The following is a 17,304-nucleotide window of genomic DNA, read 5'->3' on the forward strand; positions in this document are numbered from 1 at the left end:
CTAGAGCAGTCATATCAGAACCATGACCAATGATTGCTTCTGGATTACAAATGAGAATCTTCTGAGGGAGGAAAGTCTTCTTTAAAAGGCCAGCAGAATATCCCCTTGTCTAGATGAAAGGTGAAGAAAGCCATGTGAGTGTGTGCACGTGTGTGTGCGTGCGTGCGTGTGTGTGCATTCATGTGTGTGCGTGCATGTGTGTGTGGGTGAAGTACATCCTCATTAGAGGACCAAATGCAGCCCTCTTATTTTCACTTCTGATTAAGGTATCAATTTAGAGAATATGCAGTATACTTAAAATACTTCACCTGAAAAAGATCATCCAATATACTTACAACGAGAAATAGGGCAATAATCCCAAGGAATGAGAGGATTCCCGGTGTAACACCAGGGACCATGGGCATCATCATCAGGATTCCGGCAGTAATTCTTATTCAGCTTACTAGCATCTGGTTCCCAGAAGATATGCCTGCATAAACAACAGACTCTGAACCTCACAAGATGCTCATTTGGTCCAAGAGAAACAAAATGTCACCAAGAAGATATAAGCCTAGCACATAACTTCCATTATACATACAGCACAAGCTTCGACTGGTGTGAATTTTGGTTATTTTGTTTGAGATTTATTTTGTTGTTCTTACAGTTTGGAAGCATGTTCTCTAACTCAGGAATATGGGACAGGGCTGCATAATTAGCATAGTTTAAATGATGAAAGATTTTGCGACTTTATTTCTATTTAATAATCGCAGTGGCAAGGTAACAATACACTTGTGCATAGAAATGGAGAAACATTGCCCAAAAATGAGCAGATGACAAAGAAGATCAAGGTTTTCAAATAACTAGAAAATATAAGCCATTGCAAAATACTTCGCTTGTTTTAAAAACATATGAAGCATCACTAGCAAAATCACTATGCAAAAATGCAAGAAGAAACACTGAAAAATTAATAATAAAGTGCTAATAAAATAGTTAAATTCTAAAATATCACTCGTCACTCGGCTGACATGGCTCAGTGGTTGAGCATCGACCTAGGATCCAGGACCACGCTGTTCGATTCCCGGTCAGGGCACATGCCAGGGTTGTGGGCTCGATCCCCAGTCGGGGGCGTGCAGGAGGCAGCCGATCAATGAGTCTCTCATCATTGATGTTTCTATCTCTCTCTCATTCCCTTCCTCTCCCTGAAATCAATAAAGATATATAATAAATAAATAAATAAATAAATAAATAAATAAATAAATAAATAAATAAATAATAAATAAACAAATAATAAAATGTCCCTGGTCATACAGTAACAAAATATGTTTTTTTGACAGGTAATTGAGTAACATTTTGGCTTTTTATATTTTACATCTTCACTAAATTTATTACAAAAGAAAAGCAAAAATGCTATATATTATTTTATAAGACCACTCCTGCTTATATAACATCAATATTTATATTGACCTCAACAACATTAGTGAAGTCAAATTCTATGTGGCCATCCTAAGCAAGTCACGAAAACTATACATCTAACTGGATGTGTTTTGGATTACTAATTACTACCATGTTTGAATGTAATTAATATATTATTTTTAAAATCGGGAAGAGCTTGGATATAGAAACTTAGATTATCTTTTCAGACTCAGGTTTATTTTCTGGAGCAATAACAACAGCAAGCACAAATAATACTTACTAAGTTTCAGATTCTATGTGATTTACATATACAACCTAAGTGATACCATGCAACTTAATCATTCATCAATTTCCTGCAAATTACTTCCAAATGACTTTTAACTATTTCCAAAAGTAAACCTAAACTCAATGAATAATAGTTATAACCACTGCAATACCTAAATAAGTGTGTCACATATTTCCAGGGTATGCTGCTAAATATTTAACAACTAGCACTCTGAGGTGTATATGAAAGGAGTCCTTATATATTGCCCCTACTGATTTCTGTGGTGTAAATACTTCTGCCATAAAAAATGTCCACCTTCTAATAAAAAATCACTGAAGGCAGAGTTAATGCAATTGTCTCTCACAGGTCCCTCCATAAGAGCTAGATCCACTCTACTGCATTTCTAAAAATGATTTTTAAAATAGCAATGTTGAAGTCAGCATTTAATTTTAATCATGCCAATTCTGGCTTAAAATTCTTAAATGAATTCTTTAATGCTAAGAATAAAATCCAAACTTCTTAACACAGCTTACAGGGCTCTATACAGTCTTGCCACTGGAGAATTCCTATGGACAGTGACCAAATTACATTGTTTCAACCTTACCAAAATTATTTCTGACTTTCAAACGCTTTAATCTTTAGGCTTTTGCGCAAGTTATCCCTTCTGCCTGATGTACTCCTATATTTCCTTTTACCAACCCCTATTTATCACATATGTCCCAGCTAATGTCCTTTCTTCTAGGAAGTCTTCCTGACCATCAAGAGCTTAAGTAGCACTTCGCATTCCCACAGCATTATATAGGCTATTCTGATGATTTTTACAATACAGTATTGACATTGGCTATTTTCTGGCATTACATACTAGAATGTGAGACCTATGAGGACAGAATTCTGCTTATGCTTGAAGTCCCAGAGCTACTGGGTCCAATACAGTTGCTACTATCTTCCTGTGGCTACTGAGAAATTGGTATGTGGCTGGTCCAAACTGAATGGTGCTAAGGTTGTAGACACACACCAGATTTTGAAGCTTTAGCAAAAAAATGTAAAAGATATCATTAATAACAATGAAATAGCTTTAAATATATTTGATTAATAATAAAGCTATATTTATAAAAACAATTCTGCCAGTTTATTTTTACTTCTTTAAACGTGGCTATTGGAAAAGTTAAAAGTACATGTGCAGCTTACATATGAGTTGCATATTTACATTACAGAGCACTACTTTAGAGTTATCGTTATTTGTAAAAGTAAATTAAGTGAAGCAATATCACCCACTAGTGAGTACATTTTTGAAGAGAATAAAGGCTTTAAAGTTAAAGTGGGACTGGAGGCGAAATGACTCAGCTTCTCTTGCGTTCCTGAAATTCTTATTCACACATATAGATATATCTTCCATGTAGGATTATAATGTCCAAATGCAGTAAAAACTCCTATAAAGCAACCATGTACTTTGATCAAATGACACTAACCTTTTTATCTTTTATTCTAGTGTATATATTCTGGGATATTTATTAAAAATCAATTTCATGTCACAACTATGTCTCACACTTCTGTAATTTCAAACACATTAGCACTGTTGCTAGGGTTGAGTGGAAGATAACTTATTTTTCTGTGAATATGTCCAATGTCAACATCTCTACTTCTCTGGAATATATAGATTTTTTTCCCAATTACATATACATTCCTTTTATTACAGAAAAATTTGATATGTCAAAATAAGGCTTTATAAGGAAACTTGTTTTTCTAAGTTTTTAGTAGTTAGTTGGATATTAAGGTATGCATGTACATGAAAATAGTAACTTACTGAATTTTTATGAATATTAGCAATAATTAATTATGAGAACATAATATAATGCACTACATGAAAGATGAGATTTGTCACTTAATTTGCACTGTTTTATCAAGTTATGTAAATTATTTTCTCATAGCCTCCTTCAAGATGGAGTCAAAAAGTGTACCCACTTTTTATAAATGTCCCCCATGGCACCTATCACAGAGCAGAACATATAGTAAATGCTCAATAAATATGTACTGGCTTGAACTTCTTATTTAAAAGCTTGATACTTAGAGGTAAAATATTAAATTGAGTTGCATGAATAATCAATCTAATGTTTTTGTTAGCTTACAATGATATATAAATAGTGGAAAGAAATAGCAATGTGCATACCTGAGTGTATCTATTACTATTATCACTACATATTATAATTGAAAGAAATTTACACACCGGTGTAAGTCTTCCATGTTCTTTTCCCACATTGAGCACGTTAGTCCAGATCGTGTTTTGGATAAATTGCCCATATAATTTTTGCCATTGCCACGATAACAATCTAAACATAAATATATGAAAAAAACTAGTGAATACTAAGGAATATAGATAGAACAAAAATATTTTTATAAGCATATAAATTCATAAAAGTCAACATAAAAATTAAATCACTCTGAAATCTGTACAAATTACTTTATTTTCAGCCAAATTTCTTTTTCATTAAAATAAGGTTTTATGCAGTAAATTACACATTTAAAAAAAAAATTAAAGAAAAAGTTAAATGAGTGGCTTTTACAGAAACTTAAAGTGATAATTTTTAGAATGACATATATATTTCCCAACATTTTCTTCAGAAAAATTTTACTCCACAGAAAAGAATGACATAATTAACATTCATCTGCTCATCACGTTTGTTCTGTTTGGATTTTATCTTTGATCAGACTGACATTCTGAGTCACCCAAGCCAGCTGTTTTGCAAATGCTCTTTAATTTCATCTTTTTATTTTCTCATGAATAAAATAGTTAAAGACAAGAATATTGCACAGGTAACATTTTGTTCTTTTCAGAGCTTTATATTATATTATATTATACATGATGTCAGTTTTTTTCATTATTGGTGGTGAGTTGATAACTTGGCTAAGTGGTATAAAAGAAAAGCTTCTCCTTTTATATAACAACAACAGAAGAAAATGTTGTGACCTTGGAGGCTGAGTAAACATCTTCTTGCCGAACACTGGTCACAAAATGGCTTAGGCATACTTTGGCTAATTTTACATGAATTAGTGCTATGCTGGTTTTAAAATGGTTATTATTTTATTTCCTACACTTCCTTTTTTGTTAGTTGCCATTCTTCTTGTAAATGAGTACTCCTTCTCCCCGTCTGCTTCCAAATGGTGTCACTACCACCAGGAGTGGCAGTGGTGGTGGAAGTAGTGCTACTGCCAGCAGTAGGAGTGACATAAATATGGACTTATTGATCCCTTTTTACTCAGTGAGGTATGTAATCTATTTCCCTTGTGCATTTTGATGCTCAAATTGTTCCAAATTCAGCCAATGGAAGCTACTTTACACGGGCTCCTATATCTTTCATCATGTCCCACCTGTTTTTATTTTGTATTACTTTTTAATTGAGCAATCTGTGGTCTGTTAAACACTGATATATGTTCACATTCTTAGTTTTAAAAATCTCATAAAAAGAATTCAAGTTCTATCAAACGTGTAAGTTACACTTCTACATTGGAAAAGAAACGCTATTCCATATTTTGAAATAATACCACATATTGAAAAAGTGACTATCTGTTAAACAGCCCTAATTTTTACATGAATAAGAATTGTATATCTGACTATTAAACTTTGTAAACCATAGTATATCATCATTGGTTCTAATTCTGTTCTGTGATTATAATAAATAATAGGTTTAAATCCTAATAAAATTTTTAAATAATTTAATAATTGGTTCAGGAATCAGTTAAGATAGTGAAAAAGTATGTATGTATACATACAACATACACACATATATACATATATACTATGAATATACAAATTATTTGTATATGTTCTATATATGTATGATGTCCCTTTTTTATTAGTAGTAGTAAATCCTTTTATTTGTTAATAAAGAATACCAAATATAGGGTGGGAAGGTGTGTGGGGAGAGGTTAACCAAAGAATTTGTATGCATATATGCATAGCCCATGGGACACAGACAATAGTGTGGGGAAGGCCTGGGGAGGAGACTGGGTGCAGGATGGAAGGGGTCAATGGGGAAAAAAGGGACATCTGTAATATTTTCAACAATAAAAAAAGAGAACACCAAATATATGCTTTAGTGTCCTGCTTTTTTTAAAATTAACAATATATTTGAAAAATCACTCCATATTAGTTCATGCAGAGTTTTATCATACTTTTTTGCAATCTCATAATATTTTATTGTTTGTTATTTATTCTTCCAGGAGAATTTTATAATCAATTTGCTTGATACTTAAAAGGACTTGTTGATCTATTTATTCATATCATTAAATTTATAATTATCCTAGGCTTCATTTAAGCATTTCCGACACTGGGGTCTCATATTAAGGACAAGAAATGTTTTTCTACATGTTAAAAGTACACCTATGTGGTTTTCAGGAGTGATTTAATATCTTATTACATGTATTTTGCACATTTCTAAGTATATTCCTAAGTTTCCAACCATTCTGTTGCTAGTATAGATGTAGTTTTCTATTTAATTAGATCATACATAATGCTATTGATATTTGTATATTAATTGTATATACTGCTACTTTAGTAAACATTTTTTTAATCTTCACCTGAGGATGTGTTTTTTTTATTGAGTTTTTTTTTAGAGAGAGAAGAAAGGAGGGAAAGAGAGAAGGAGAGAGAAAGAGAAAGAGAAGCAATCATCAATGTGAGAGAGAAACATTGATCGCTGCTTCCCTTAGGTGCCTGGCCAGGGATCGAACCTGCAGCCTAGGCGTGTGCCCTGACCAGAACTGAACCCGAAACCTTTTGGAGTGAAACTCCAACCAGCTGAGCAATCCAACCAGGACAGTACATTTTTTTATTATTTGAATTCAGGTTTCCAAGTATATTACCTTTATATCATTTGCATAAAGATAGGTCTTTTGCTTTTTGACCCAATCAGTATGCTTTCTCACATAATTGTTTAGAATATCTCCAAGAGCATGTTAAAGAGAAATGCAGTAACTTATATTTACAATGTTAAATAGAAAAAGAGAGAGCAGACATTCTTGTTTGTTTGTTTCTTTTAACCTTATTAAGAAAGCTTCTAATGTTTCCCCATTAAGTAAGTGGTGGTTTCTTTATTGGATCGTTTACTCAAATTTCATTTAGGATCTGTATATTAATATTCACATATGAGATGAGACTATATCTGTGCTATCTTTTTCATGTTTAATTATCAATATTATAAATCTATCATAAAAATAAATTTGGAAGGTTTATTATATTTTTAAAGCTACAGGACAATTTATGTAGCATTGAGATTATCTTGTTTGTGAATTTGTCTAGTCATGGTGTATTTTTGCTGAAATAATTCATTAATAAGTTTCCGTATTTTCTCCATAGGAATTAGTATAGGTAATCTTTCTTTCTCTACCAGGGGCAATTAAAAAAAATTGAATTTTCCTAGGAAAGTACCCATTTCATTTTTATTTTCAAACTTTTTTTACATGATGTTGTATAAAATAATATTTATGTTTTCTAACCTTCCTATTTCAATGATTATCTCCCTCATTAATTATATTTTATAATTGCATAATAGATATAACATATGTTATATATTTAAAATAATTGTGTTTTATAATTTGAAAAATAAATATATATTTTATATATGTGCTTCTTTCTTGAGACAGCTGATACTATTTTATTATTTTTTTTCAAAGCACCATCATTTTGCTTTATTCATTAAGTTATCTTTTTCTTTGTCTGCTTTATTAATGTCTGCTTTTATCTTCTTTTTTCCTTTCTTTCTTATATTGCTTTTGGTTTACTTTTCTCCCCATTCTTTGAGCTGGAAATTTCATTGACTTATCTTAATTATTTATGATATTGATGTAAGTACTTAGAGCTGTGAACTGTCTTCTGTTTACTATCTTAAGTGTACCTCATATAATCTAATAAATTGTGTTTTATCAGCAGTTTAAAAGAAATTCTGCAATTTCAGTTTTTACTTTTTAAACAGTTATTTAATGTCCAATTAGAATAGCATTTACACATATGCTAATTCATATGTTGCAAGATTTGAGAAGTGTCTAACTAATCAATCTATATGTGAAATTTGTATTTTCTGTTATATGGAGAGGGTAATAGCAACATTCTTTTGTTTGCATGTGTGTGTGTGTGCATGCATGCACATACAAACACATCACCTGTACAACAGTGCATACTATTAGCTTGGCAATATCAAACAACAGCATAACAGTGTTAAAATATCACAGCTGTATGTTGAATGGGCTGTGTCTCTTAAGTAGGACTTCTTCATTTTTAAATTGCCTCACAGAGCCTGCACTTTCTTGTAATGTATCAGGTACAATACATTATTAAAGAGAAATAATGCAATATACTGTTAAAGTATAATTAAAAAAGAGGAAGCATGGAGTAATGGAACCACAATTTTAAGGAGAGTTATATTCAATCCCAGATGTGCTAATTTGAGTATTTAGGCAAGTTATTTAAATTCTGTAAAACTAATTCCTTTGTCTATTAATGTGTGCACTTATTAAATAAGCAATATCTGCTTAACTTCTAAAATCCAAAACTCTCACTTTACCTGATCATTTGGTAAGTAGTATATATATATACTATACATAATACTATCTTAACATATACCAGAAACTTATGAAGTCATTGCTCTCATTTGCCTCTATGATCACAAATTATCAGTAATAGTTTCAGGGGTGGGGAACTTCCACCTGCAAAATCATTTGGTCTGGCCCTGCCAAGTCCAACCATGGGCAGGACTTGAAATTCGATAAATCTAGGAGCTTTTTTCATAGCTAACTTTTAAGTTGCTAATTTTGTATGGCCCGAGAATGATGTTATAAATATCCAATTGGCGCTTGACAGAAAAAAGGTACCCCATCCATGGAAACTTTAAATGAACAAGATAGAAACAAAACATCCAGCTGGTACCAAAACTCTCTTAATCATTTGTTTTAGCTTTATTTCCAAATGACCTTTAAAGTGTTCAAAGAACAGTGAAATTGACTGAGAAGGGACCCATCCTGTCTTTTCCCTACAACTGTGTTCAGAGTTGTTCATGAAAAATGTCACTGAGAAAGAAGTTAAAGGATGGATGAGCATGTATAGGGCAATAAATCTATGAATGAAACTTTAAATTTGGCTTGGACTTTTTAGAATGATTTAGGACTATGATCATCATAATTCAATTTATGTAGAAGAAATGATAATGTGAAAATTATAACTCTCAATTCAGTGTATAACAATAAATGCCCAGAAACCAACATTATTATTAATCTTTGACGAATGATTTCTTTTTTAAACCTGTTTCAATCTGACTTTCCTCTACTACTGCTCCCTGAAACAATTATCTTCAATGGTGCCTACATTTCCAAGTACAATGGTGATTTATCCCAAACCCCACCACTACACACCACCTCCACCGCTAACACCCAGGCAGCTTCTTATCTCCTGCCTCAATACTGAAACAATCACTCACTTGATTCCCCTATTTTGGCCCTTGTCAGAAGTTCAGATTATTTTCCATAATACAGCCAGAATTGTCCAGTTAAAATTTAAGTCAGGCAGGTCATTTATCTTCTCAGAACCCTTCAACACAGTTTCTTCTCTTTCAGAATAAAAGTATAAATTCTTCCTAATCTTACAAGGCCTAAGCAGTTCAACCCAATTGCTCTGTGACCCCATCTCCTGCCACTCTATCTTGCTCAGTCTGTACCAGCCACAGTCATGCGCTGTTTCTTCCCTTTAAACTTTTCAAGCACTCTCCCATTTCATGCCATTTTCAATTGCAGATTTTCTCTACCTAGAATGCTGTGTGTGTGTGTGTGTGTGTGTGTGTGTGTGTGTGTGTGTGTGGCCCAGGGAGGGTTGGGAAGGGTGAAATGATGTCCTTTATTTTTTTGAATTTTTCATTATGTGAGATCTTCCCAAACAATTAATATGTAAAGTAGCAAAGCCCCTCTCTTCTAACTGGGACACTTTTCTCTCTAGCACTTACCACAAACTAACTTAATATCCCCACCTCTTTTTTTTTTTTTTTTTTTGCTTCTTTTCTGTTTACTAGAGATTATTTCCATGGAGTCAGAGAATTTTGTTTTGTTTCCCAGTATCCAGTGCCTAGAACTGTGTCTGGCACTGGTATACAAGCAAATAAATAATTAAATGTTGAACAAATTAATATGAAAAAGAAATCCAACTTTAGACTTGGTGACTCTGTTTGCTATCCAGAGAAAATATTACAATAAGGAGTAGGCCTTCTGCTGTAAAATGTGAACTCCCTTTAAGCATTTCCCCTGAATTTATTTAATCATGCGCACATTGCAAAATGTCAACTGTTACCTTGTCCACTTGACACGTCACATTTTGGAATTTGGGAGCAGTAGCCAACTCGGATGTTTGGATCAGTGGTAAAACACCAGGGTGACTCAGCCCCATCTGGATTTCGGCAGTAATTTTCTCTTAAGTCCCTATTGAGAATAAACATGTTAATGTAAATTACCCGAGTTCTTACATTCATGAAATCAGCACTATTACATCTCTAGAACCCCAGAATGTGTGCATGTCTATAATTAGAGTGCTAAGTTTTAGTTTTAGGATTGTTAGAACAATCTAGAATTCAGTATACACAATTGACACTGCCCCTATTACTGAAAAAGATGCTGTCAGATATTGGTATTCTTTCCTTTCCGCTGGCCTGGTGTTCCAGACAAACACCACTGCTTCACAAAAGAGAGAACTAGTACCACTTCTTTCTTCCCATTCATTCTCAAGACTTGGACTCTCAACTGTTACAAATTTTAAAAACAAACCTGTTATTTTCTGCTTTTATGGCTCACATATAATGTAGAAACAACATGTACCTCTCTGCAGAATAGAGGCTAATATATAATAGTCATTAACTACTCTCATTTAAAATGCAAGTTTCACCTATTCAAACATTTGCCACAAGAAAACATCATATATATTTCTTCTTTAAATTCTGTATTTTCTTGATTTATTTCACTTATTACATACATTTATTTAACTTAAAGCAGTTATTTCTTGATTTAGAGAAGTTAACTAAATCTTCATAAGTATTTTTGTAAAATAAAGACGTAATTATAATATAGAAACCTAACTATAGAAGCTGTCAATGTAGTATATGTACATCCTTTATTTTACCAGTGATTTATTAAGTATTTAGAGTTTTCAATAAGGAAAATATTTTATACAAATAGTCTCTGTATGTAAAAGAATTTTAAGGTGAACCTTAATATAAGGTTCATTTTAAATAAAATATTGAGCTTATGATTTATTTTCCTAAAAAATGCTCTCTAATTTGAAACAAACTTGTACTTTCTTTTCTTAGATCTATGGCTAATCATTTAACAAAATTAATATTCAATCTATGGGAAACCACATTATTTACATTACTTAGGTCTAATTAGAAATACCTCTCTGGCCAGTGTGGCTCACTTGGTTGAGTGTCATCCCCTGCACTGAAAGGTCACCAGTTCCATTCCCAATCAAGGCACACACCCAGGTTGAGGGTTTGATCCCTGGTTGGGATGAATGCTGGAGACAACCAATGGATGTTTCTCTCTCAAGTCTATGTTTCTCTCTCTCCCTCTTCCTTCCTCTCTCTCTAGAATCAATAAAAACATATTAAAAAAAAAAAAAAAAGAATTCATATAATTTTATTGCTACCCAAATTGACCATTAGAAACTGATAAGTTTTTAAGGAAGAAGCTTGGGTTTGGTTATAAGAACAGTGATTGTCAATAGTTAAGGCCACAGTATAGCAAGTTTTCATAGCTGTAACCCATATTCAAGCCTTTAGCCTTCTTATAAAATGATAAAATTATTAACTTGAAAGATAAAGAAAATCTTTTATTTCTTTCAACCAATTTATACTTATGTTCCAAAAATTTATGTCAGTACAAACTACTTGCATTTAAATTTACATAAAGTTCACACACACAATTTTGTAATTTTAGATGAATAATTGTTTAGTTCAATTAATTTAAGACAAAACAATTAAACAGAGGTCTAAGGCTAACAAAACCCTCAGTTTAGGCCCACTTTAAAAATCTATATCTAATTACTAGTGAAGTTGAAAATCTTTTCATATGTCTGTTGGCTGTTTGTATGCCTTCTTGGGAGAGGTGTCTGTTCACTTGAAACCTACATGATCCTATAAACCAATGTCATCTCAATAAATTTATTTTAAAACAAATAAATAAATAAAATATAATTATTTATCACAAAAAAAGTATATAAAAATGGGAGTCAAGATGTGCCCAAATACTTTTGCAAGATTTTTTTCCTTTAGGAAGAATCATTTACAATTACTAAAACAGATTAATCATTATATGATTCATGTAGATTTATCACAGGCACATGGTTGAGTTATAGTTTTAAAAATTGTCATTTGTTAGGAGTCTCAGTATTGAGGCAAATAGTGTTTAAAACAACCAGAGACACCAGACCAGCACACTATTTTCTGCTAGGCCACAAATATTAAATGTATCAATATTCTGAGAAAAATGTTGAGTCAGATTTTATCTGCTTTATATTGCAACTCACTTTTTGTTTTGGGGGATGTGGGTTTGGTTATCTTGATCAAATAACTAAATTAATAAAGAATACTTTAAATTCTGATAACAAATAACAGCTAAACTTTTGATAATTTTTCATTGTGAAATGTGTGAATTAAATTTTTGTAACTACTCTCCTTTTCTTACAGATGAATTTTATTGGGTATTCACACACCCACAACTTCTTACTTGAGTATTACCAGTCCTTAGATGTTAACAGAAAGTTAACTAATCTTTCTTATTTTCTTTGCTTCCTTTACTTCAGTATTTATTTCTGAGGTGTGAAACACATACAACAGGAATAGAGAATGTACTGCTGTGAAGAAGACGGTGGGAAATAAACCCAGAATGACAACTATAATTTTTTTATTATAAAATAATGAAAAAATCATAACATGAATATTTACTGTCTAAGTAAATACATTAAATTAACTTAAAAAGAAACACATAAAATATATCCCCTCTCCAGTGATGGACCAACTAGTGCTCATAATTCTCCATCTTGAAATGTTAAGCTCTCTTATTAAAATCCAATTACATAAAGCCAATATATGTTATTTATAGGTGCTATTTCAGCAAAGCCACTATGAATGACACGTGTGTTATAAATTTCAAAAGCAATCATTTTATGTTCCCCATAACAAGGTGGACAATTTAAAAACACATGGCACTGTGGCTGTGTCTGTCCAACAAAAGTCAAGTGGTGAAAAAAAAACCAGTCACAGAGAAGGCACATACAACTATATAACTGATATTCAAGGGAAGTTTCTTTGGCTTGATTCATCTAATCAATTGTTTTACTTTCCCATTTTTTAAAAGCAAATCTAGAAATAATAGAAAATATTCATTTAAAATGTTTAAAATAATTTTGTTTCAAGGCTGAAAACTCATCAGTTTACAATGTTAGCTGAAACCAAGGTATTCTTCTTCTAGTGGGAGAAAAAGTAGGTAATCTCCCCTAAAGTTAACATGAACATTTAAAAAGGCAGTTTGAAATTTGACTTATTACTTGGTTATTATTACCACTTATGGGCTTATTAAATAGACCTGAGATCAGAAACCTGTGTATGCCCTTCCCAAAGCATGGTACATCAACGATCAATTCAGAATCACCTAGAGTGCTTGTTAAAATGCATAATTGAGATCCAAATATCAGACCTAAGAAATCAAAATCTAAGTGGATTAATCTGCCTTTTAACTCCCAATTATCCCCAGGCATGCTAAAGTTTAAGGATCACTAACACAGAAATTAGTAAAAAGTAACCACCCTACCTCATTTTCCCAGAGTTTACTGCAAATTTATATTTGCCTAATTTACTCACTTGCACTTGAAATTTTCAGGAGTTATGTCATGCTGGTGGGGATACTGGGAATCCCATCGCTGACATGGAATTCCATTCCAAATGGTATTGACTGTGCCCCGGTAACCTTCTCCTTCACCTTGAATGCATTCAGTTGTTTCCATAGGGACAGCTGTGTCATTCATAGTACTGTGAGCTATTGGTAAAAAGAAAAACAAAATAAATAAAATCTTTCAACCTATCATTTCCTTCCTAGTGTTCATTTGCATTTGTATTATCAGGATTTTTGGTCACATAAATTTTTATAATAATTGAATGGAATAAAAAATTAAATTTATTATTATTACTATCACACTCAATCTAAAAGAATGGGTTTACATGGTGGACTCAGCTGTGAAATTTTTCTCCTCATAAAACAGAATATTTTAGCTTGGCTTTATCTAAACCAATTTGAAAAAGCATCAACAAATACCACTTAAATTTCCTGGATCTGTCTACTCATTCATTATTAACATTAGATACAAAATCTCTCTATCAATTAATGCTTAAGTACCACATATGTTTTTTTTAAAAATTACTTTTCACCTAGGCAGGGTGAGTCAGTTGGTTAGAACATTGTACCCTACACCAAAAGGTTACAGGTTCCATCCCTGGTTGGGACATGCAGGAGAGGCAACCGATCAATGTGTCTCTCTCACACATCAATGTTTCTCTCTCTCTCTCCCTTCCTCTCTAAAAAAAAAAAAAAAAAAAATCAATAAACATATTCTTAGGTGAGGGTGAAAAAATAAAAAATAAATTAAAAATCACTTTTCTTACTTTGGAAATTGAAAAACATCTATGAGTAATATAGTGATCAAGTAGGGAAATTAAAAAGTACTATGTGCCAAGTTTTAAAGGGAAAATTAATGTTCTAAAGAGCAGAGTTATAAAAATATTTCAATTTATCATTATTGCTATCTCCTTTCTAATTTTGCTTTCAAGCACCAAATTAGGTTGTTCTTAAAAAGTTCTTTAAAGATATATACTTCCATGTCACTGTAACTTATATATGTTGAACATACAGTATTTCTGAAATAACTATACAATTATTCCTAAAATTAATTTGCTTAAATACATACAAAGTTGATAATGAGATTATCCTTGGATTTTTCTCTAATATAATAAAGTTGATATGCTCTTTCTTTTCTTTTTAATCAACTTGTTGGCATTAAAAAAAACAAAACACAAATTAGTTGTTCTAGCTCTTTTCTTAGTCCAACTGTAATTCTTACCATATTTTATGAAGATCATGAAAATCTCAGTAACAAAGTTAAAAAAGAAGTTAAATTTTTAGTACAAATTGGACTTTCTGTCTTTAATGTTACTCATTCAAACAAAATATAATTAAAAACATTCTGGAGGAACTAAAATTCATAGGCCTTCTCAAAACATATATGAAAATGTTTATGGTTCAAAAGACTCCTCAGTTACCTTCACAATTCCAATGGTCATTCAAGATATCACTGGAAAAAACTCAGGTTGACTCCCTCCAGGACAGTTTAAGGTTTGAATAAATGTCTTTGATTTATCCAATCTGGAATTAGATGTATCATTTCTCCAAAGAAGATGTCAAAATTAGACATGACTTCAGAGGCTGGGGATGCCTATAAAAGTGTTCCTTATTTAATAGTGTAAATTTTTTTAATGGCTTTTCAATTTTATAAATTTATATATTTTTTACAAGTAATTACTACCTTATGTGCCCAAATGTTTTATTTCATTAAATTCCATGGAGACTATGTAGAGCCTAAGTTTGAAATTATTCTATGAAGCTTTGTGAAAAAAAGAGGAGGGTTAATGACCATCCCAACCACTAGGATATGTTGTATATACAGATTTCTACAAATTGCCCTTTTAATAACTTCAGCCTATTTTTAAATGTTTTCACTTTTTACGTATCTACTTTAGGAAAATAATGTGGGCTTGGCCAAGGTGGCTCAATGGTTGAGCATGGACCCATAAACCTGGAGGTCACGGTTCCATTCCAGGTCAGGGCACATGCCTGGGTTTCAGGCTCGATCCCCAGTAGGGGGCTTGCAGGAGGCAGCCAGCAATGATTCTTTCTCATCATTGATGTTTCTATTACTCTCTCCCTCTCCTTTTCTCTCTCTGAAATCAATAAAAATGAAAAGAAATTAAAAAATAAAAACATGTTTAAAAAAAAAAGAAAAAAATATGGTTCAGAATTATTCTAAATTAAAAAGAAATTCAAATGGAGAAGAGAAAGTATCTGAAGACTAACCCATAAAGTCCTCATTAAGAGTTGATAGCCTAGAGAATTTACATATATGTAAGTTATACATATATATGTGTGTATATATATTAATATTACTAATACATATTGATTCAGGAAGAATAAAAATCATTGGGCTGGGAGAAATTACTTGTATAGAAAAGTTGGTTCTAATTAACCAAGTTCTTTGATTTTAATATTACCTAAAGTTCTTTCAAGAAATAGAAAATAAGATGGATTTCATAGGTCCTTAGGAACTATATATGTTTCAGTAAAACAAATGCCACTAAGCTACTAATGTCTGATGATTTGAGTTTACTGTTAAATTATTTGAGGAAACTCTGGGGGGGAGTCTTTAGAGGATGATAGCTCTAAAACAGATAAAAGGTCCAGCTTGTATTAATATATTTCATATATAGTTACAAAAGTATGACGTGAAAGGAGAAAAAAGCAAATGTCCCCAGGAATCCACCAATTCATTAGCTTAACATTCTAAGAAGAAAAGTTCTGATTCCCTCACTTCTTGGACACAAGCTCCTGGGCAGCACACGTGTGACCTTGGTAAGGACTCAGAATCCTTACAATGGGAGAAATGTCAGAGTTAGAGCATTCAAAGCAAAAATACTTCCATTAATCTTTTCACAAACCTCATTGCCTGTTGGGTACTTCTACTCTTTTACTTTCTTACTTATTTGTGTATGTTGTTTTATTTGTTTATTACTGACCTGTTTTTTTCAAAGCTGAAACTATGACTCTTTATTTTCCCCTGGATGGTTTAAAGAAAACCAGCACTAGCTTCTGTTTAATGTAAAAAAAGAAAAAAAAAAGAACTCATACACACACACGCGCATACATGCTAAACAAAACCTTGTGCTTAAAGGAAACCCATCTGTCATTAGGAGCTTGGTTGAAGGACTCATATTTTTAGAAGGGAAATGCAGTGCAGAATTCTTTAGAGAGCAATTTTTAAAGAAATTTGGAGGGCAATAAGTTTTAAAGCTAGTTTGGGGGGCTTATTTCCAAGGCTCAAGCATTACTCTGGCACTGTGAACATGAACCAAAAAACTCAGTCTTGATGAATCCCCATGTCAATCAGGGCCACCTCCAGGTAGATATGGGCCCAACAGATCTCACTAGGAACCTAGATTGAGGCTGAGCCCATCAGAGATTAGCAGGTTCTTCTTCTCCTTGGACAATGGTATGATTTGCCAGATACCAACCTAAACATTGAAAAAAATTAATATGATATTCAGAAATAGTTAGAGATTTGGCCATTATTTGACAGAATTTCTACATGTGGCAGCAGGTTCAGAGGGCTGTTTCCTCTACTATGTGAATGTAGCCTCTCACTATAAAACTATGCCTGTGTGGGGATGAGAGAGCAAAATTGTGTGCCTACAAAGTTAGTATAAGATTAAATATAAGGTGTCATTTTTAGAGAGTAATTGCATTTTCCAAATAATTTTTCATAAACACCTTTTATAAAATGACACTATTGTAGAAATGAC

General features: G+C 32.3%; 1 protein-coding gene across 2 annotated transcripts in view; it reads right to left on the reverse strand.

Moving 5' to 3' along the window:
• Positions 1 to 17,304, reverse strand: part of HGF (hepatocyte growth factor) — a 69,384-nt gene that overhangs the window by 16,237 nt on the left and 35,843 nt on the right. For both annotated transcript variants that reach the window (XM_081147462.1, XM_081147461.1), the window contains exons 8-11: positions 13,543 to 13,717; positions 9,984 to 10,111; positions 3,882 to 3,984; positions 336 to 469 (exon numbers count right to left, since the gene is read on the reverse strand). In XM_081147462.1, the coding sequence (XP_081003588.1) occupies positions 336 to 469; positions 3,882 to 3,984; positions 9,984 to 10,111; positions 13,543 to 13,717 (540 nt within the window). The remainder of the gene's footprint in view (positions 1 to 335; positions 470 to 3,881; positions 3,985 to 9,983; positions 10,112 to 13,542; positions 13,718 to 17,304) is intronic.

Source organism: Miniopterus schreibersii (genome assembly GCF_964146895.1).
Source record: "Miniopterus schreibersii genome assembly, chromosome: 9".
NCBI lineage: Eukaryota > Metazoa > Chordata > Mammalia > Chiroptera > Miniopteridae > Miniopterus > Miniopterus schreibersii.